Source organism: Panthera tigris, chromosome E3 (assembly GCF_018350195.1).
Source record: "Panthera tigris isolate Pti1 chromosome E3, P.tigris_Pti1_mat1.1, whole genome shotgun sequence".
Classification (NCBI taxonomy): Eukaryota; Metazoa; Chordata; class Mammalia; order Carnivora; family Felidae; genus Panthera; species Panthera tigris.
In genome coordinates this window covers 26127990-26149965 of record NC_056675.1, presented here as the reverse complement: position 1 = coordinate 26149965, position 21976 = coordinate 26127990, and the positions used below count along the sequence as shown (strand labels likewise).

Here is a 21976-nt window from a genome sequence, read left to right as displayed (position 1 = left end):
ATATTCAATGTTGTGAAGCCATTACCACTGTCCATTTCCAGAATTTTTTCATCATCCCAGCACTCTGTACCCAATACAGTGACTTCCTTTTCCCTCCCTGTCTCCCCAGCCTGTGCTGACCTCCATTCTACTTCCTTCTATGGATTTACCTATTCTAGTAGCTCGTAAAAGAGGAATCATGCAGTATTTGCCCTTTTGTGTCTGGCACATTTCACTTATAAAGATTTTAGGATTCATCCATGTTTTAACGTGTCAGAATTTCATTCCTTTTTATGATTAAATGATATTCCTTTGAATGGGCATACCACATTTTGCTCACTGCTCTGGTCTGTTCCATCAGTTGATTCCAACGACAGCCTCTATGGGGGAGACACCAAATTTCTGGCTGAAAACAACAAGCTGTGTGAAACGGTGATGGCTCAGATCCTGGAGCATCTGAAAACCTTGGCCAAGGATGAGGTAGGTGCCCTCTGCCTGTCCTCCTGCTGCTGCTTGGTCTGAGTGCACAAGTTTCTAGGGCAAACGTTGGTTCATTCTGGAAAGGAAACTCATTCACGTGAATAGTGTGTTTATGTGCAGACATGATGAGTGCTCCATCCAGGGGTTTTGCTCCTACTTTACTTGGTCACTCTCTGAAATGTTCTGCTTATTTTAGTTGTTTGCCTCTCCCACCAGAATTTAAGCTCCATGGGGACAGGGACCTTGTGCCATGAGTTTTGGAGACCTCCTTGTGCCTGAGGTTAAGTCTCTAGGGTCTGTCACTCACCACAGCATCCCCACACCCTGAGGCTGGCATACAGCAAATCCTTGACCACTACATACTGAATAAACAGCCTGTGCTTTGCCTGCGTTTTTTTCATGCCAAGGTACAAGTGCTGTGTTTGTTCTTACTGTACAGAAAAGGAAATGGAGGCTCAGAGAGGTTTCTCCACAGCCCTGAGTTTCCTCTGGTGAATGAACACCAGGGTCCCCACCTACAGACCTCCCAGCTTACAGTAGTAGTTTTTTAACGACTGCATTGCCCTCCTCAACCAAGGCCTTTCTGCTTATCTTGTAAGATAAGCATGTGGTTATTGTCCTCCTATGATGGTAGGTTCTGTTTCTCCAGCCTTTGTTCTACTTAAGTGTGGTGTTGACGACTCTGCATGCATTGTCTCACCTAAACCTCAGGACAGTCGGACAGCTGTGCCTTTAAACTTCACAGGCAAGGACAAAATCCTGGAGTGGCAGCCACACGATATGTGGTCAAGGCAGTCTTCTGGAACCCATGTTCTTACCCACAGAATACACCAATGTATCAGATGCTAGATCTTTTACATTTTTAGAGCAGTTTTTCCATGTTCTCCATAAAGTTAGATGCTTAACTGATTTTAATGTTAATTTTCACTTAGTCCAATCTACAGAACTACCTGGTTCCCTTCCCGTTAGACCAATCATGACTTCCTTTTTTGCAGCTTCAACCCAAACATGTGGGTGACAGATGGATCCCAGCAGCCCGTCTCAGGTTTGGCCGAGGCAGTTAGTTGTTCAGACCGATGCTCATCTCTGTTACTGCGTTAGGGGGTGGAGGCCGGCAGTACTTTAGGAGTCAGAGCTGATGCCTGACCTTTCTCTGCATTCCTTCTGTGGGTCAGCCGGCACTTGAATTTGTTTCTGCCTCCACCTGCTCCCCGGGGTCTTGCTCTTTATTACTCCAAGCTGTCAGCTTGAAGCTCTGAGCATTTGGGGCTTTTTTATTCCCAACTGTCAAGAGACAACCTGATGGCTTGTTCCGGATTTCATCATGGCAGACCCTGTTCTTGCCTGTGTCCTGCTCAATTCCCTTTCCCAAACCTAAGGCAGATTTTGGACTGCCTGCTTCCTGGTAGCTTTCCAAGCCTTCCCCTTCCTTCCCTTCCTCAGATTCTCTGGTTCCTAGTTTTTGCTGCTGCATCCCAACCCCATCAAATCCTTTGAATACAGAGTAAGATCAAACTGGATTTCAAGTTAAATTAGTACTCATTTCCAGGGCTATATAAAACACCACCATTGCCCTTATCCCCCTGCCCCACCAGAATATTACACAGCTGTGGGTGTACGCATGTGCGACATACATCTGTGTTCTGGGTTCCCATCATCCCCAGGGTATTCAATCAGCTGCTAGAGAGAGAGGTATTTTTTCTGGACTCCATTCTCCAGCAGCCCCTGCCAAGTTCAGGGCCAGCCTTAGGGTTAGCAGTCCAAGAGGCAGAAGGAAAATACAGAACTGCTGCCCTGGGTCCAGAGTTGGTCACAGTGCCCTCTCTATGGAGGGAGTGTACTTTGGGGGTGTCCCGCCAACCTGGGGACCCTTCTGGACACAGGGCTACAGAACTCTGGAGAAGTTAACACATGGAGGGCGCCTGGCTGTCTGGGCAAGGGGCAGAATCAGAACCCCAGTTTCTTCAGAGAAACTGGTTTATCAAACCAGTGAGTATTAGAAGAGGCCTTTTTCAAACACTGTTAGGGTTAAAGACCCAGCTTTCCTTTGCACAAATAGGTGGTTTTCAGGTGAGAGCTCTTTCTACCCCACGGAGTGGAGTCCTTCACCTTCAGCTTCCACTTACTTCACTAGTCAGGTCCCCCTCTGCTCCTCTGCCATGAAAAATTGTTCTTAGTACCTTTTCCTGATTTTTAAAACCCAGGGCCCTCAGAGCAATGGTATGTGTTTAACAGCTTACACTCAAGAAAAATTTGCTACATGGCTTGAAAATAAATACATTTCTTCAACTTGATGCAACAGGCTGGGTTTAATCACAGGTGGCCACCAACAGCATAAACAACCATAGCCTAGAAAAATCCCAAGCTCACAATAAAAATAAACCTGAGAACTATATATATAAATATGTAGTTATGTCCAGTCATCGTCCTCCCACCTCCTTGCCCCATCATGCAGTTGCAGGTACCTGGTTTCAACTAGGATCCACAAGCAAATTATCCTCCTCCTGACATCTCACTAGAAGGCTGGTAGTAGCCTAACACTACATCGTTCACCTCATGTAGGCATTTTATCACCTTACATCCTAAAAAGAGCAAGTATGGTACAATATTTTCAAGACCACATTAACATAACTTTTATTATAGAATTCTATTTTGTTAATTTCTTACTGTGCCTAATTTATAAACTGCCATAGGTATGTATGTATAGGAAAAAGCAGTATATATAAAGCTCGGTACTGTCTGTGGTTCCAGACATTTACTAGGGTGTCTTAGAATGTATACTTGCAGCTAATGGAGTGGGAGGGGACAGTGCCGTAATTTAATGTTTATGTCTCTTTTTCTCTTGAAGGAGGGAGCATTGATGGTGATAATGACTCTAAATCAGGGTTCTGAGAAAACAGCAAAGTTGGAATTTTTCAAAAGAACGTTTTAACTCCCCATAAATACCAGGGACATTAAATGAAAATGTCCTTCTATATATGCACATTTATTAGAAAAATATGGGTGGATCGAGCTAAAATGGAACAGATCATCCTTTTAACAGTGCAGTGTAAAATTCAGCACAGACAACCGTGTCATGGCAGGATCCCTGGAGATGGGATCCTCTCGAGTCTGGTCTCTGGGAAAAAGGGGTCAGATTCTTCTACCTAGTGGAGAATGAAGCTTCATGCTGTTGAAAAACCCCAATGCTGATTGATGCCAGTCCTGAGTATCTCATCTCTCGTTGCTGGTAGTAGACCTACTTCCAAAATTGTCCCCTTAATCCACATGGAGTTGGCCATTTTACCCCTGAGTATGAAGTTGTTTATTTGGGTGTGGTGAAGCTGGGAATCATGCCAGACCCATGGAGCTTCCTGGAAATGACATTTCTCATAGGCAAAGAATGAAAAGCTCTTTTCTATTTAAAACCTTGGAGAAGAGGAGGGGGGCTCAAGGCCTGATTTGGTCCTCTCATAATGTGTTTGTGGTTTTCTGGGTCTTTGCTTGTTGGCTGGCATGACTTCTCGTCCCTCAGATCTGTCTCTAATAATTTCACTTTTAAGGGGCTATGCACTTAAACCACATGTGGATTGAGCTTTTTAGGGTAAAATGTTTACTGGGAAGATCCAGAATGGGAAAATAGCCACTTGTTAGATATGGTCTCTCTTGTTTGACTTTAAAAAAAAACCTCTCCCACTTCAATGAAATGTGGTTCAAGGGCCTCTCTCAGGGGTGACTCTTTTAGTTGTATTTGAAATAGAATTTTCTTTTAGCTTCTTCTTGTAAGCAGAAAGGGTGCACTCTTGTAGTCCCAGCATCAGACCAGGGCTGGAACTCAATGAATGGTCATCTCTGCCCAGGTTCCCGGTTGGGGTAGAACTGTATTGTCTCATTAGATTAAAGACCCCAAAGCAGGCAGTCAGGAGTTCCCTGTGCCTGCAGGCTTGGGCCCTGCACAGGATGACCCCACTCTTTGACTGTGATGTTGAGTCAGCTCAGCTTCTAGGACTGTCACCTGGTCCAGGCTGTTGCCAAAGCAGACTCAACGGGGGGTGGGGGGTGTCTCTTCCTTGCCATTCAGCCACCATCACCCAGCTGTGCTGCTCCTTGGTCATTATTTTTTTCCTCCACCAAGATATTTTAAATTCTCACTTGGGAGAGGATGGCAGGAGGGGTTAAGTTGGTTCAGCAGTTAGCAGAGTCCAGGCCCCATGAATATTTGTGAAATGATGAACAGATGCATGATTAGTAGGTTGGTTTTGTCCACCTAGAGTAGTTGACAGAGGCAACTCTTAGCCTCTTCAGAGTCTGGATTCCTAATGTGATGCCAGCACTGAGTCTATGGGAGTATCGTATCAGCTGGAGTGGGACAACTGGACCTCTGTGCTGTCATCTGTGAGCAAATTCCCCAAAGCTTTCTGAACTTGGAGGCCTCTACACAATGGGAGTGGACTGGGTTCCTATTGCAGCCTTAAGAAAATTGGCACAAACTCAACAGCTTAAAATACTCATTTATTATTTCATAGTTTGCGTTGGCGCTGGCTGGATTTTACAAGGTCAAAATCAAGATGTTGACTGACCAGCTTATTTTAGGGTGTTGGCAGACTTGAGTTCCATGCAGTTGTAGGACTGAAGTCCTGTTTCCTTGCTGGCTCTTGGCTAGAGGTTCTTAGCTTCTAGAAGCTGCTTTTTTGGCCCCTCTTCTTCCCTCTTGAGACCCATTAATGGTGGTCAAATGCTTCTGATCTCCAGTCTCCCTCCTTCTGCCGACTTCTCTCTCAGAAATTTCTCTGTTTAGGGCTCAAGTGATTCAATTGGGCCCACCCAGGTAATCCAGGACTCTGTAAAGTCAGTCCATAACTTTACACCTGCTAAGTCCCTTCACCCCAGCACCTAGCATGACGCTTAAATAACCAGGGGTTGGGATTCCTGAGAGACAGTGCTAAACATGTGCTTCACACAGCTGGTTAGAAGTATGCCTCCCACAAAGATCTGCTGTGTAGGTAACTCTGATGAGCTCTGTAAAGCACAGAGCAGAATACCTGGTCCCCTGTAAGGGCTCCATTCCCATTAGCCTCCAGGGAGCAAAGCAGATGAATGAGGCTCTGAGCCCAGTGATGTTCTGCAGTGTGAGCCAAGGGCATTCAGCAAGGGCCCAGGTCATCAACCGTCCAGGGTCCACATGGATACATGAGTGAACTTGGCTCCTGTCAGCACCCCCCTATTTGGCTTTCCACATGCCTCTGTTTACCTTTCAGAACTTGTATCTTTTCTCCTAGGACTGTTGTTGCATTTTGGAGATTGACTTTCTCTTTTTGTCTTGTACCATGCAAAGCTGGGATTCAGGTCTGGTCTCCTTTAACATTTGGGTTAGACTTTTTCTTATTTAGGTACTTGTAATCAGATTAAGAGAGGCTAGATTTGGAATCAAAGTATAGAATGGTTCTTATAAAAGCTGCGCCTGGCTGTTGCTCTTGGGGAGCTGTTGTCATTTGGCCTTTATTTCGGCCCTTTGGTTACTGGGTAGTGACTGCACTTTAGGTGGCTTGAGGACACAACTGAAAGACTTATTTTAGACTTTTCGTTTTCATCTGTACTTGAGTAATAAATGCCCATGGAGGCACAGGGCAAAGGGCTTTATATGCATCATCTCATTCGGTCCTCACTTACCCTGTGAGCTGGCATTACCTTCCTGTCCTAAAGATGAAGGCGGGACTCAGAGATTAAGCAGCCCCTCCAGAAGATCCAAGGTAGAGCTGATGTCCACGCGGGGCCCCCGCCTGTGCCCCACTGCCCGATCCTGATCTCTCTCTTCTATTTCAGGCCCTGAAGCGCCAGAGCTCGTTGGGCCTTTCCTTCTTTAATAGCATCTTGGCCCACGGGGACCTGCGCAACAACAGACTCAACCAACTCTCTGTCAACCTGTGGCACCTGGCACAGAGGCACGGCTGTGCAGACACCAGGACCATGGTGAGGCTCTGGGAGCATGGGGGTCCTGGTGAGCGACACAAACCCACTGGCCAAAGCACAGCTGGCCTCAATACCACATCAGTGCTCATCTTCCTTTTTTTCCCTCTGAATAACAGGGCGCCTGGTGGCTCAGTTAAGCGTTCAGTTTCAGCTCAGGTCATAATCTCATGGTTTGTGACTTTGAGCCTCACGTCACGCTCTCTGCTCTCAGCGCAGAGCCCCTTCGGATCCTCTGTCCCCCTCTCTCTCTCCACCTCTCCCCTGTTCGTGCCCTCTCAAAATGAAAACAAAAAGACATATATAGAAATAGCAGCTATTCCTGGTCATACCAAAATCTGATTTTATAAGCAAATTGTAAACTAAGAAGTTTTACTTTAACACTTTTTGGTTTCTTCCCCTCCTTTATGCTTCAAAAGACTTTAGCTGTACGACAGCATCAGCTCACAATACGGTTGATTTGTTGGTGCCTAGCTGAACCAAAAGGATACTGATCTTTCTTTTTCCTCTTAGGTGAAAACTCTGGAATACATCAAGAAACGAAGCAAACACCCAGATATGGGTCATCTGACTGAGCTGGCCCTCAGGCTCCCTCTGCAAACAAGGACCTAACTCTGGGACTGTGAAGCCAAGTTCAGAAAGACCTGCTTTGCTTTTTTTATTTTTACGCACACAAATTGGTTTAAGCTTTGGCCTCTACCCAGATGATTGTGACATTGAAGAAGTGGGAAGTGTCAGAGCAAAATCCAATCTTGTTCAGAGTAGAGCACTGTTCTAGTGTTTCTTTGCAGAAGTGGCCTTCGGATTGGCATTTATGGAGAAACAGAAGAATCCAAGTAACATCTCTCAGTGTGTCTGGGTTTTTTTTGTTTTTGTTTTTTTCAAGTAGAAGAAACCTTGAAAAGGAGTCTACTTTTAAAGAGCCACTTTCCCTCAAGTCTGGAATTGAATGTTGCCTACCCTGTCACAATTTATGAAAGGTAGATGGCTCAACCTTTATCTACCACAAGCAGCTCAACTGGAATCAGAATATATAGGTATACACCTAGCTGTAGCCAACACCACAGATGCAGGTGTGGTGGCACAGGCACACAGCGGGACCGCACAGGTGAGGAGGAAGCATGTGGTGTGCGCGGGGACCCTCAGTGCATCCACTGGGACTCCCAGGAAGATGGCAGAGTAAGGAGGTTCTGAGCTCAGCTGCTCGCAAAAACACACCAATGGTGCAGCTATACGAAGTGCAACTCCCTCTGAGAACGACCCAAAGACTAGCCGCACAGCTCTTACACAGCCAAAGGTACAAAGAAAAAACTGCACTGAGAAGGACAGGAGGCAGAGATGCGGCCAGGAGGCAAATCCCTGGTGCAGTGACCCGGAAGAGGGAGAGATATCACCCATAAGCGTGGAGGGTCAGTCCCCACCCTGAGTACCCCCTACCTTGGCGTATGCACCGGGAAGATGCGCTCCCATGATGTCTAGCTGTGAAAATCTGTGGAGCTTCACTCCAGAAGGTTATAGGAAACCGAGGCTCTACTCTCAAAAGAGTAGAGGCAGATTGAAAAGTGCCTAGGTTATTTACTCAGTTTAGGGCATGTGCTGGAGGGGCAACAATCTGTAAGAGTTTTTTCTGGGAATGGAAGACTCCCATCTTTTAGCCTACTTGGACCGAGGCTGGTGGGTGCCAGATGTGACACTTTTCATCTACTTTGCTGGCACCACCAGCATGGCCTAGACATTACCCTTTGGACCCACCTTCCCAACGGGCACAACCCCCGTACCACGGCAACAGGGTGGAGCCATGCCCACCACAGTATTCACTGCAGCTGTGGCCAAACCTCACAGCCAGTCTCACCGGAGGCTAGCCCCACTCCCCAGCATACACAGCCCACACAGGGGACACAGCTAGGGCACCTGATTCTGGTGACCAGGGGAGACAGCACTGCTGCCCCCATAGGACGCCTCCTACATAAGGCCGCTACCTTCCAGACCTGCTGCAGCTGACCTCATACAGAGACAAAATGAGAGGAGTATGTTCCAAACAAAAGAACCAGAGATAAGCCATCTACCTAATAAAAGGGTTCAGAGTAACAGTCATAAAGATGTTCACTGGACTTGAATTCATTTTTACATTTATTTATTTTTGAGAGCTAGAATGTGAGCAGGGGAAGGGCAGAGACGGAGACACAGAAATCTGAAGCAGGCTCCAGGCTGTGAGCTGTAAGCACAGAGCACGATATGGGGCTCGAACCCACAAACCATGAGATCATGACCTGAGCCAAAGTGGGACGCTGAACTGACTGAGCCACCCAGGTGCCCCTACTGGACTTGAGTTCAGGGAGTACTTCAACAAAGAGAAGATAAAAAAAAACAATCAGACCTGAAGAATACAATAACAAATGAAATTAGAATTAGAATTACAGAATTAGAAATACAGAATTAGAAGATACAGAAAAATGAATCGGAGCACAGGGTATTAGAAATCAAGCTGAACAGCAAAAAAAAAAATTTTCAATTTGAGAGAGTATGAGCAGCAGAGGGGCAGAAGGAGAGGGAGACAGAGAATCCTAAGCAGGCTCCACACTGTCAGCACAGAGCCCCATGTGGGGCTTAAACTCACAAACTGTGAGATCCTGACCTGAGCCGAAGAGTCAATGCTTAACCAACTGAGCCACCCAGGTGCCCCCCAAAAAATCTTCTTTAAATGACAGATTAAAGGACCTCTGGGACAACATCAAGCATACAATATTTGCATTACAAGCATCCTAGGACAGGAGAGAAGAGAAAAAGGGACAGAAAACTTATCTGAAGAATAGGTGATAACTTTGACAAACTAGGGAAGGAAAAAGACATTCAGGACCAGGAAGCACAGAGAGGCCTAAACAAGATGAATCCAAAGAGATCCACACTAAGACACATACAGATGGCTCCTGTACAACACAAATCTACTTATATGTATATTTTTATTCTTTATAATACAGTACTATATTTTCTGATTTTATTAATTTTTTCTCTAGCTTTACTGTAAGAATACAGTGTGTAATATATGTAACATAGAAAATGTGTTCATCAGCTCCTTGTTGTCAGTAAGGCATCTGGTCAACAGTAGGCTATTAGTAGTTCAGTTTTGGGGGAGTCAAAAGTTACATGCAGATTTTCAACTGCACAGGGAATTGGTGCCCTTAACCCCTGCATTGTTCAAGGGTCAACTGTAATTACAATGTCAAAAATTAAAGAAAACCAGGGCATAGAGTTGATTAGGCATCCAACTCTTGATTTCAGTTCAGGCCATGATCTCACAGTTTGTGGATTCGAGCCCCATGTCAGGCTCCGTGCTGACAGTGTGGAGACTGCTTGGGATTATTTACTCTCTTTTGTTTTTTTAATATTTCTTCATTTTTGAGATAGGGAGGGCAAGTGGGGGAGGGGCAGAGAGAGTAAACTATGTGGATTTTCAACTGCATGGAGGTCAGCAACAGCATGTCAGAACAGGCCCTTGTTCAAGGCCTGTTCAAGGGCAAATGTAGGTACTTACCAGTAATTAATTTTTTTTTTAATGTTTCTTTTTGAGAGTGAGTTGGGAGGGGCAGAAAGAGAGGGGAAGACACAAAATCTGAAGCAGGCTCCAGGCTGTTGGCAGAGCCTGACGTGGGGCTCAAACCCATGAACCATGAGATCATGACCTGAGTCGAAGTCTGCTAGTAGCTCAACCCACTGAGCCACCCAGGCACCCCACTGTAATTACTTTAAATTTAAGTGGACTAGGGGTGCCTGGGTGGCTCAGTTGGCTGAGTGTCTGACTCTTGATTTCAGTTCAGTCATGATCCCAGGGTTGTGGGATTGAGCCCTATGTCAGGCTCTGCATTGGGCATGGAGCCTAAGATTCTCACTCTCTCTAGCTCTCTTTCTCTCTCTCCCTAAAAAATAAAAAAATGTCAATGGACTAAATGCTCCAATCAAAAGACATAGGGTAACTGAAATAATGATTAAAAAAAAAAAAAAGATCCCTCCGTATGATGCCAAGAGACTCACTTCAGGCCACAACACTCCCTTCAGATCACAACAGGTAGCAATCAAAAGAAAAAATTAGAAAACCACAAATACACAGACGCTAAACAACATGGTACTAAACAACAAATGGGTCAATGAAGACACCAAAGAGGAAATTGAAAAATACCTTGAGACAAAAATGACAATACAATGTTCCAAAGTCTTTGAGACACACAAAAAGGAGTTCGAACAGGGAAATTTATAGTGATCGAGGGTCTACCTCAAGAAACAAGAAAAATCTAACACAATCTAACCTTAGACCTAAAGGAACCAGAAAAAGAACAAACAATCCCAAAGTTAACTAGAAGGAATGAAATAATGAAGATCAGAGTGGAAACAAATGAAATAGAGACCCCCCCCAAAAAAAAAAAAACAATGAAATTAAGTGCTGGTTCTTGAAAAAATTGATAAACCTTTATAGTGTCATCAAGAGAAAAAGAGGACTCAAACATAAAATCAGACATGAAAGAGAAGTTACAATTGACACCACAGAAATATATAATAATCCTTTGTATGAGACTACTACAAAAAATTATATGCCAACTGGACAAGCTAGAAGAAATGGACAAATTATTAGGAATGTACAGTCTTCTAAAACTAAATCAAGAATAGACAATCTGAACAAAATAATTACTAGTTATAAAATTGAGTGAGTAATCAAAAAGCTCCTGGGTGGCTCAGCTGGTTAAGCATGCTGACAGCACAGAGCCTGTCTGGGATTCTCTCTCTCCCCCTCTCTGCCCCTCCCTCACTTGTGCTCTCTCACTCTCTCAAAAAAAACAAAAACGAAACCAAACCTCCCAACAAACAAAAGTCCAGGATCTAATGGCCTCACAGGTGAAGCCAAACATAAAAAGAGTTAATACCTATCCTTTTCAATTACTGTAAAAAATTAAAGAGGAACTGCCAAATTCTTTTTATGAGGCCAGCATTACTGATACCAAAACCAGATGAAGACACTACAGGAAAAAAAAAAAAAGATAATTATAGGCCAAAATTATCCCTAATTAACACCAATGCAAAAATCCTCAACAAAATATTAGCAAACCAAATTGAACAAAACACTAAAAGGATTACTCACCAAGATCAAAAAGGATTTATTCCAGGGATACAAGGATAGTTCAGTATCTGCAAATCAATGTGATGATACACATTAACAAAATGAAGGATTCAAAATCATGGTCTCAATAAATACAGGAAAAAACATATGACAAAACTCAACACCTGTTCATGGTAACAACTCTCAACAAAGTGGGTATATATGCTTCAACATAATAAAAGCCCAAACCCACAGCTAACCTCATACCCAATAATGAAAAGCTGAAGGCTTTTCCTCTAAGATCAGGAACAGGACAAGGACATCTGCTCTCACCGTGTTTACTCAACACAGTACAGAAATCTGAGCCATAATGATCATATAATAAATAAAAGACATCCAAATTGGTAAGCAAGAAGTAGAACCGTCACTATTTGTACACGACATACTATTCTATATAGAAAATTCTAAAGACCAAAAATACCATTCTAATAAATGAATTCAGTAAAAGCTGAAAGATACAAAATCAATATACAGAAATCTGCTGCCTTTCTATAAACTAATAATGACCTAGCAAGAAGATAAATTAAAAACACTGTTTATAAATGCTTTAAAAATAGAACAGGGCAGAAGAAACTCTCCACAGCTAAATGTAGATTAGAGTTCACACCGAAGAGGACAGGAAAGGTAGAGACCTGGTTGGAAACTAAATGGACCACAAGACCATTCATGCAAGGGAGGGATGCCCCAGATACGGACAGGGACAAGAAACAGACCCTCACACCAGGCACCCCAGGCACAGGAGCCCATACAGGGAAGATGAATCCCATAACATTTAGCTTTGAAAATCAAAATAGCATAATTTCACTAGTTCTTAGAATCAGTCTGAACTTTAAATATCAGAGAGCTCAGCTCTGGGAGAGGACAATAGTCAACTGACTCCTTGCCACTAAATAGCACAACAAACAGCCCTGTGGAGATACAACATAGAAGCAGCGTCTGAAAAACACCTGGGTGTACGGGAGGGAGACTCGTTTACTAACCTCAGAGCATGTTCTGAAGGCGCAGGGCAGGGATTCTTGGGAGACTCCTTCAAGAACAAAGGAACTGGTGAATGCTATTTCCCTCCTCCACCCCCCAGCCTAGATACAGGGACAGCTGCAGGAACCAGCAGAGTACAACACTCTCCAGCTGGCTTGATAACAACATGCACCCCATCCCCACACTTCTGTGGATCTGTCCCCTCCAACCCAGACGCCTCGGCAGGGATTTTGGGTGGCCACAGGTCCCCTCCCAAGTGCATCCCCACATTCTCCTGTGGACCTGCTCCCTCCAGGGCACCCTTTGGCCAGAGCCCATCCAAAGCAGTGAGCGTTACAAGCCTGACAATGTGCATGCAGCCCAGAGAGGGAACAGCATTACTCCTGCCCCAGGGAAAGGAGAAGATAACCACACACACCACTCTGACTATGGTCCCAGCAATGGGCTGGGAACAGATATTTGGTTGGACTGCAGGCCCTGACCACCAACAGAAGCTTCTTGGGACAACACAAGGAAACCGCCCAGTAGTTCGGTGCTACTGCATCTCTAGCAAACACCTGGTATGACTCAACTCAAGCCAGATGCGGCCCCAGACTGGCCCACTGACAACTCAGGGACCAAACCCTGCCCACAACAGGCATCACTGCAGATGACCGGACTGAAGCCACTATAAAAGGGCACTCACAACATACACAGCAGACATCCCCTAAAGCACACAGTCCTGGTAAACAGGGGAAACTGCACTGCAGGGACCACAGGACCTCTTCTTCATAAGACCATAACTTTCAAGAGCAGGAGAGGTAGCTGACTCTCCTAATACCCAGAAACAGGCACAGAGAGACAAAATGAGATACAGGAATATACCACAAATGAACAGGACAAAATCATAACGAGAGCTAAACAAAATGGAACAAAATAGTATATATTCCTGATGAAGAATTTAAAGTAATGGTCATAAAGATACTCACAGGATTGGAGAAAAGAGTGGAGGACCTTAGTGAGACCCTTAACAAAGAGAGAGAAAACATAAAAAGAACCAATCTGAGATAAAGAACTCAGTAAGTGAAATTCATAATATAGTAGATGGAATAAACAGTGGACTAGAGGAAGAAGAATGGATAAATGACCTGTAGGACAGAGTAATAGAAAACAATCAAGCTGAACAGAGAGAGGAAAAAAACAACCAAAAATGAAGACAGACTTAGGGGAACTCAGCAATACCATCAGAATAATAACATCCACATTACAGGAATTCCAGAAGGAGAAGAAAGAGAAAAAGGTGCAGAAAATTTATCTGAAGAAATAAACCTACCAAATCTGGGGACAGAAACAAATATCCAGATCCAGGAGGCACACAGAGCCCCCAACAAAATCAATCTAAGGAGGTCCACACCAAGACACATATTAATTAAAATGCCAAAAGTAGTAATAAAGACAGCATTTTAAAAGCTACAAGACAAAACAGACAAGCAGTTACATACAATGGAAACCCCTTGAGGTGATTTTTCAGCAGAAATTCTGCAGGCCAGAGGGAGTGACATGATATTGTTCAAAGTGCTGAAAGGAAAAAACCTGCAGCCCAAAATACTCCTTCCAACAAGGCTAGTATTCAGAATAGAAGGAGAGAGAAAGAGTTTCCCAAACAAAGGAATTCATGATCACTAAACCAGTCATACAAGAAATGTTAAAGGGGACTCTCTGAGTAGAAAGAAAATAAATAGGAATAAGAAAAGCAGCAAGGATAAAAGTAGTAAAATTAAGTGTATCTATAAAAATCAGTCAAGCGATTCACAAAATAGAAGGATGTAAAATATGACACCATATACTTTAAATGTGGGAAGGGAGAAGAGTAAAGAATGGATTCAAACTTAAGTGATCATCAACTTAATATAGACTGATGTAAACATAACATGTTATATACAAGGGGGCACCTGGGTGGCTCAGCTGGTTAAGCAGCTGACTCTTGGTTTCAGCTCAGGTGAAGATCTCTTGGTTCGTAGGTTCCAGCCCCACCCTGGGCTCTGTGCTGACAGTGCAGAGCCTGCTTGGGATTCTCTCACTCTGCCCCTCCCCAACTTGCGCTGTCTCTGTCTCTCTCAAAATAAATAAACTTTAAAAATTAAAAAAAAAAAAGTGTTATATACAAACCTAATGGTAACCACAAATCAAAACCAGTAACAGACCTGCAAAAATAAAGGAATCCAAGTACATCACTAAAGAAAGCCAGCAAAGAGTGAAAACAGCAAAAGAAGAAAGGAACAGAGAAGAACTACAAAACAACCATAAAACAAGTAACAAAATGGCAATAAGGACATACCTATCAATAATTACTTTGAATGTAAGCAACCCAAGTGTCCATCAAAAGATGAAGGGATAAAGATGTGACACACACATACACACACACGCTGGAATATTATTAAGCCACAAAAAGGAAGAAAATTTTGCCATTTGCAACAACATGGATGGATCTAGAGAGTATAATGCCAAGTGAAGTAAAGTCAGAGAAAAATACCATAGGCTTTCACTCAGATGTGGAATTTAAGAAACAAATGAACACAGAAAAAAAAAGACAAACTAAGAAACAGACTCTTAACTATAGAGAACTGATAGTTATCAGAGAGGAGGGAGGGGGATGGGTAGAAACAGGTGAAGGGGATTAAGAGTACAGGTGAGCACTGAGTAGAGAATTACTGAATCAGTACAGTGTACACCTGAACTAATATAACACTATGTTATCCAGCATAACACTATATTGGAACTTATAAACAAAAAAATAAATAACCCAGAAATACATTTAACCAAGAAGGTGAAAACTCTGATTTATAAGACACTGATAAAAGAAACTGATGTAAATAAATGGAAAGACATACCACACTCATAGTCTGGAAGAATACTATTAAACTGTCCATACTGCCCCAAGCAATCTACAGGTTCAATGCAATCCTATCAAAATACCAACAGCTTTTCCACAGAACTAGAAGAAATTACCCTAAAATTTGTGTGGACCCACAAAAGACCCCAAATAGCCCTAGCAAACTTGGGACAGAAAAACAAAGCTGGAAGTAGCACAATCCCGGATTTCAAACTATACTACAAAGCAATGGTAATCAAAACAGAACAGTACTGTCACAAAAACTTTAGACACACAGATCAACAGGAACAGAGTCCAGAAATAAACCCACACCTCTATGGTCAATTAATCTAGGACAAAGCATCCAAGGATCTAACAATGGGGGAAGACAGTCTCTTTAATATGTATATAATATGTGTTGGGGTTGCCTGGCTGACTCAGTTGAAGGAGCAAGTAACTCTTGATCTCAGGGTCGTGAGTTTGAGCCCCACACTGGATGTAGAGATTACTTAAAAAACTTGAATGGTGTTGAGAAAATTAGACAGCTACATCAGAAGAACCTGTACCATTTTCTTACACCACATACAAAAATAAACTTAAAATGGATTAGACTTAAATGTAAGACCTGAAACCATAGAACTCCTGAAGGAAAACAGCAGCAAACTGTTTGTTGGACAATGGTCTTAGCAATATTTTTCTGGAACTATCTCCTCAGGCAAGGGCAACGTAAGCAAAAATAAGTAACTAGGACTAAAACAAACTAAAAAGCAAAGGAAATTAATGGAGCGCCTGGGTGGCTCTGTCGGTTAAGTGGCTGACTCTTGATTTTGGCTTAGGTTATGATCTCATGGTCATGAGTTCAAGCCCCACATCAGGCTTTGCGCTCACAGCATGGAGCCTACTTTGGATCCTCTGTCTCCCTCTTTCTGCCCCTACTCTGCTCATGCTCTCACCCTCCCTCAAAAAATAAATAAATAAATAAGCAAAGGAAATTATCAACAAAACAAAAAGGTAACCTACTGAATGGAGAAGATATTTGTAAATAACATATTTAATAAGGGGGTAATATCCAAAATATATCAAAAAACTCCTACAACTTGTTAACACAAAAAACCCTCAAATAATCCAATTAAAAGTGGGATTTTTAATGCAGAGAACCTGAAAAGAACGGTTTCCCAAAAAAGACATACAGATGGATTGGGGCACCTGGGTGGCTCAGTGCATTAAGCATCCGACTTCGGCTCAGGTCATGATCTCATGGTTTCTGGGTTCGAGCCCCACGTTGGGATCTGTGCTGACAGCTCAGAGTCTGGAGCCTGCTTCAGATTCTGTGTCTCCTCCTCTCTCTGCCCCTCCCCCACTTGTGCTCTGTTTCTCTCTGCCTCTCATAAATAAATAAATGTTAAAAAAAAATTTTTAAATAAAAAAAGACATACAGATGGCCAATAGATACATGAAAAGACGTTCAATATCACAAATCACTGGGGAAATGAAAATCAAAATCACAATGAGACGTCTCTTCACATCTTGTGAGACTAAAATCAAAAAGACAAGAAGTAACAAGTGTTGGCAAGGATGTGCAGAAAAGGGAACCTCCATGCACTGTTGGTGGGAATATAAATTGGTGCAGCCACTATGGAAAACAGTGTGGAGGTTTCTCAAAAAGTTAAAAACAGAAATACCACAAGATCCACTTCTGGGAGTTTACCCCCTAAAAACCAAAAACACAGATTCAAAAAGACACATGCACCCCTATGTTTACCCCACCATTATTTACAACAGAAGATATGGATGCATTCTACGTGTCCACTGATAAAGATGATTTGGTGCATAAACACACACACCCACAGAGCAATGTTACTCAGCCATAAAAAAAAAATGAAATCCTGACATTTGCAACAACACAGACATATATGGTATTATGCCAAATGAAATAAGTTGGAAAAAGACAAATATCACGTAATTTCACTTGTATGTGGAATCTAAAAACCAAAACAAATGAACAAAGAACAGAAACAGACTCATAGATACAAAGAAAAACCTGGTGGTTGCCAGATGGGAGGGGAGTGAGAAGAAGAGTGAAACGGGCAAAGGGGATTAAGAGGTACAAACTTCCAGCTATAAAATAAATCAATCACAGGGATGTAAGTACAGCACAGGGAATATAGTCAATACTACTGTAATAACTTTGCATGGTGACAGACAGTAATTACACTTTTCGTGGGGAGCATTTTTTAATGCATATAAACGTCAAATGACTACACTGCACACATGAAACTAATATATTGCATGTCAACTATACTTCAATTAAAAATAAATTTAAAAAAACATATTGGTGGGTTAAAGGAGAAAGTGAGGTCAAATCTGCAATTCCCTCTGTGGCTTCAGCAGAAACTATATTTTAACTGAATAAACCTCCCAAAGGAACATTTATGTTCATGATTGTTCATTTAATTACTTCTGACTCTCTTCATCCAGAAGAAAACTTGTCTAAACATATTACCCCGTTTGCTTTGCAGCCATTATTCTAAACTGCATGTGATTCTACTTTTTTACCACCAGATTTTTGGAATCTGGAATCTGAGTCTGTACTACTACTGATGAGCTTCCACTGACATTTTATTCCGAATCACTAAAAGCATTAATATTGATTGGTGGTGATTCACAGCCTGTGCTCAGGAAAATGCATCCATTTTATCCAAATTGTGGATTAAAGTGCCCCAAACTTTTGTACTTCTGGAAGATATTCACTGGACATAAATCACATCTCATCTCTACCCTGTGAAATGCAGGATTACAGGTTCACAAAATCTCAGTATTAGTGGTTACAATAATTTTAAAAAATTAAAAATTATTAGTCGGCTGAGCGTCCGACTCTTTCTTGATTTCAGCTCAGGAGATCCAGCCCCAAGCTGGACTCTGCACTGACAGTGCAGAGCTTGCTTGGGATTCTCTCTCTCCCTTTCTCTCTGCCCCTCCCCTGCTTGCTCCCTCTCTCAAATAAACATTAAAAAATATATAAACTCATATTTTTACTGAACACTTAGGACCAAGAATGTGCTATGGATTTTCTGGCCTATTTAATAGTGAACTTCCTCCTCACCCCTGTCCCCAGCCTGAGAAAACAGCCTCCAACAAAGAACAGCAGATACCCTTTTGCTCCCCTTTACTGAACAAAACATAAAGAAATTAAAAAAACATGGTGGTACTGCTCAAATATTATCAACTGATCTTTATTTCACAAAATTATTTCCATTAAAATTATTTCATATGCCACTTTTACTAGATACTATTTAAATGAAACACAACTGGCAAATTCACAAATTACCCGCTTTAAGTCATTTCCTTCTACTCTGAGGTTACACATCAGACAGCATTTGTTCCCAAGCCTGAGTAATGTTCTTATATTGATATGAATTTGGACTTTCATATTAGGTTGAATACGCATTACACCAAAGGAGCTTCTGAACCATCTGTCACACCTGTCCCAGACCAAAGCTTAGATCTTCTGTGACCTTTTGTGGTTTTCCTCAGCCCATTACTGAATCAATTAGCCAGACTCTGAAAACCATAGCCTACAGGGGATGAAGTCTACTGTTATCACAAAGGATAATGAAACAATAAAATTCTAAATATTCTAGGAAATACGATTTTAAAAATGAGGAAAAATTCTGTATGAGACCTAGATTACTTTTCTATTGCTGCCTTAACAAATTATCACAAACTTAGTGGCTTCCAACAACACAATTTTATCACCTTGATTATCTATTGATCCTAAGACCAACAGGTCTCAGGGGGCTTACCCTCAAAGCAGGGCTTTGTTCCTTCTGGAGGCTCTGGGGGACAATCTGTTTTCTTGCTTTTTCCAGCTTTTAGAGGCCACCTGCATTCTTCGGCTCATGGCCCTTGCCTCCACCTTAAAACCAGCAACCAAGTTTTTCTTACAAGTTTCTTTGACATTTCTGCCTCCCTCTTCTACAGTTAAGGACTCCTGTGATTAGACTGGGCTCACTCAGATAATCCAGGATAATCTTATTTTAAGGTCAGTTGATTAGCAACCTTAATTCCATCTGTTACCCAAACTCCCTTTCGTGTCCTAACATAGTCACAGGTTCTGGTGACTGGGACAAGGTCATCTTGTCCCAGGGGGACAATGGAGGGGTCATCTTGTCCAGGGGGAGAATGGAGGCTCATTATTCTGCCAACCACAAACCTAATTCTATGTTTGTAAAGTTGAATACACAATTTCTTTTAGAGAATGCTGTCTATCTAGCAAATACTTTTGATGGGCCACTCTAGTTATGGAAAGGAAGTCTCAGGGCAGAGTCCAGTGGGCTAAGGCAGAAACAGCAGGAATCACTCCAAGGAATACAGTGGTTAAGAATCATGAGGTTTCAGAGACAGCTGGATAAGGAAGGGCAACTGTATGGAGGGAAGGACCCTGTCATGGAAAGTTGGTCAGTTGAGAAATCCCTGAGGGACAAACAGCCAACAAGTTTGAGAACAGGGCTATTAAATATTCAACCAAGACCTTGGCTGTGCTATATATGTCCGATCTCTCCTGCCCTGGTTCTGAATAAAAATCCCCAAACCGTCTTGTTTCAGTGGAGACACCATGAACAAGGGAAATCACACCAAACCAAACACAAAAACAAAAAAAAAACACAAAAACCCTTGCAGCCAGACATAGGGAAAAGGGGCAGAGTGGCACAAGCCGATGTTGCTTAATTTACAAAGGAGAGAAGCCCACTTAACCCAGGACACTCAGAGAGTACATCCTCCTGGGACTGCAGACTGCTGCAGGACAGAGACCTGCTACCTTGACAATGATCTGCACCGGTAAGAGCAGCAGAGGTAAGATTAAGTCCATTCTGAGGACACTGCCCATCTTGCTATCTTGGCTGTTCAACCTTCTCTGGCTAGACCCTGCTTTAGGAACAGACTGTACTAAACCTTCCCCTCAGCCAGCAGATCTCTTCAGCCAATGGGGATACACTGAGTTTGAAAGTCAAATCCTAATAAACACAGATTATTAATACTAAATGGCAGGAGGAGAAAGGTCTGACCATCACATCCTAATGAGAGCTATCACTATGAGGACAAGACAGTGGACAATCAATCAGCCAGTCTCCAGAATCACCCAAGAGATGGCTGAGCACAATCTTCCCTGATAAGCCAAGGCAGGCCCTAACTGTTGTGTGATCTCTCAGCAAGGTAAAAACAATTAAAGCAGACAGTATAGGGAGTAAATTCCTGTAGTGTTGATCAAGGCCAGGAGAGATTTATTCCCCTGTGAAAGGACAAGACTCTCTGAAGGAGCTAACTCAATTGCAGAACCTTACCTTCTAGGCAATTAGATGGCCTCTCCCATTATGTATCTCAAAGTTGAATCCGTCAAAGGCCCAATTCACCTTCTGGCTGATGTGCCCACCTGAGACATTACTAGCATAGAACTGTAGGACTCTCGACCTAGCCAGTGTTTATTAGTCAGGGCAGGCCTGCCTCACCTCTACCCACCCAGTGGGACAGTAGTCGACCCCACGTTTGTCTCACCAGCATCTGCTCTTCACTCTTCCTTTCTGACCTGCCTGGAGTGCATCTTCGTCCACATGCCAGGGGCTGGCTCAGAAATAGGCACATGACCCACTGCTGGGCAATGCATTATGATGAAAGGTCTTCTGGAAGTTTCCTTGAGTCATAGGGTTTTTCTTCTTCCTCTGGAATGTTCTACTGTCTTGATATCCAACTTAAAATTGGTCCAGCCCTTCTTCCACCAGCTTGATGAAGCCAACAGGATGGATGGAGCAGAGAGGAGAAGAATGTTTCTTTGTTGAGCTGATGCATCAATTCCCTACATAAGGACTTCCTGCCAAGTGAGAGACTAAATATCCTGGCTGTTTAGTTGGGCTGCTGAGCTGGGATGACTATAGGCGTCAAGTGATGTGAAAATGTCCCACTCATAAACTGTATGTTGGGATGCAAAATGCTAGGTGAATGGAAAGAAGGTGGTCGTATCGTTCAGGTCATTGTACCTGGAGCTCTGTGGGGCTGCCTATAGAGTCTAGGCATGGAAATGTGATCATGAGGAGGCAACTTCCTGTGTCATCCTCCACACATCCTGACACCTCTGCCACATAAGTCACCTAGGATTCTGTTCCTCATGGTTGCAAAGAATATAATAAACAGATCCCTGGGAATTTGTCATTGGTTCACAAAGACTAACAGTCTCTCTAAAAATGCCTTTTTCAGAATTCAGTTAAGAGCATCAAGACTAAATCCAAGCTCAGCACTGAGGATGGAAAGCAGGAAGTCAGAAAAGGCAAAACTGGTTTAGAAACACATTTCCTAACAGCAGAGGAAGCTCAGTCACATCTGCTTGGTGACAATTCAGACCCCCCCTTTGCCAGTAGCTCCTCCAAGATGGGAAAAGAAAATGAGTTTGCTCTTCCCTGTTTATCATTAATTCTACTTCCTGTTTGGGATTTAGACATCTAATAAAACTTCTGTTTCTTCAATCAAAAGAGATTTCAATCTCCAGTGAGTATTCCTGGTAAAGTTCCTTAGAGGGGGACATTCAGAGTAGTGAATAGTGACAG

The 21976-nt window shown here is 42.9% G+C and overlaps 1 protein-coding gene across 8 annotated transcripts in view; it reads left to right on the top strand.

The window, feature by feature from the left end:
• Positions 1-8506, top strand: part of VPS35L (VPS35 endosomal protein sorting factor like) — a 122056-nt gene extending 113550 nt beyond the window's left edge. For 7 of the 8 annotated variants that reach the window (XM_042972084.1, XM_042972085.1, XM_042972086.1 and 4 more), the window contains 3 exons: positions 341-459; positions 6262-6408; positions 6919-8506. In XM_042972084.1, the coding sequence (XP_042828018.1) occupies positions 341-459; positions 6262-6408; positions 6919-7017 (365 nt within the window). In that variant the 3' untranslated portion in view covers positions 7018-8506. The remainder of the gene's footprint in view (positions 1-340; positions 460-6261; positions 6409-6918) is intronic. The other variant, XM_042972090.1, reaches the window with a different exon arrangement.
• The last annotated feature ends 13470 nt before the right edge of the window (positions 8507-21976 follow it).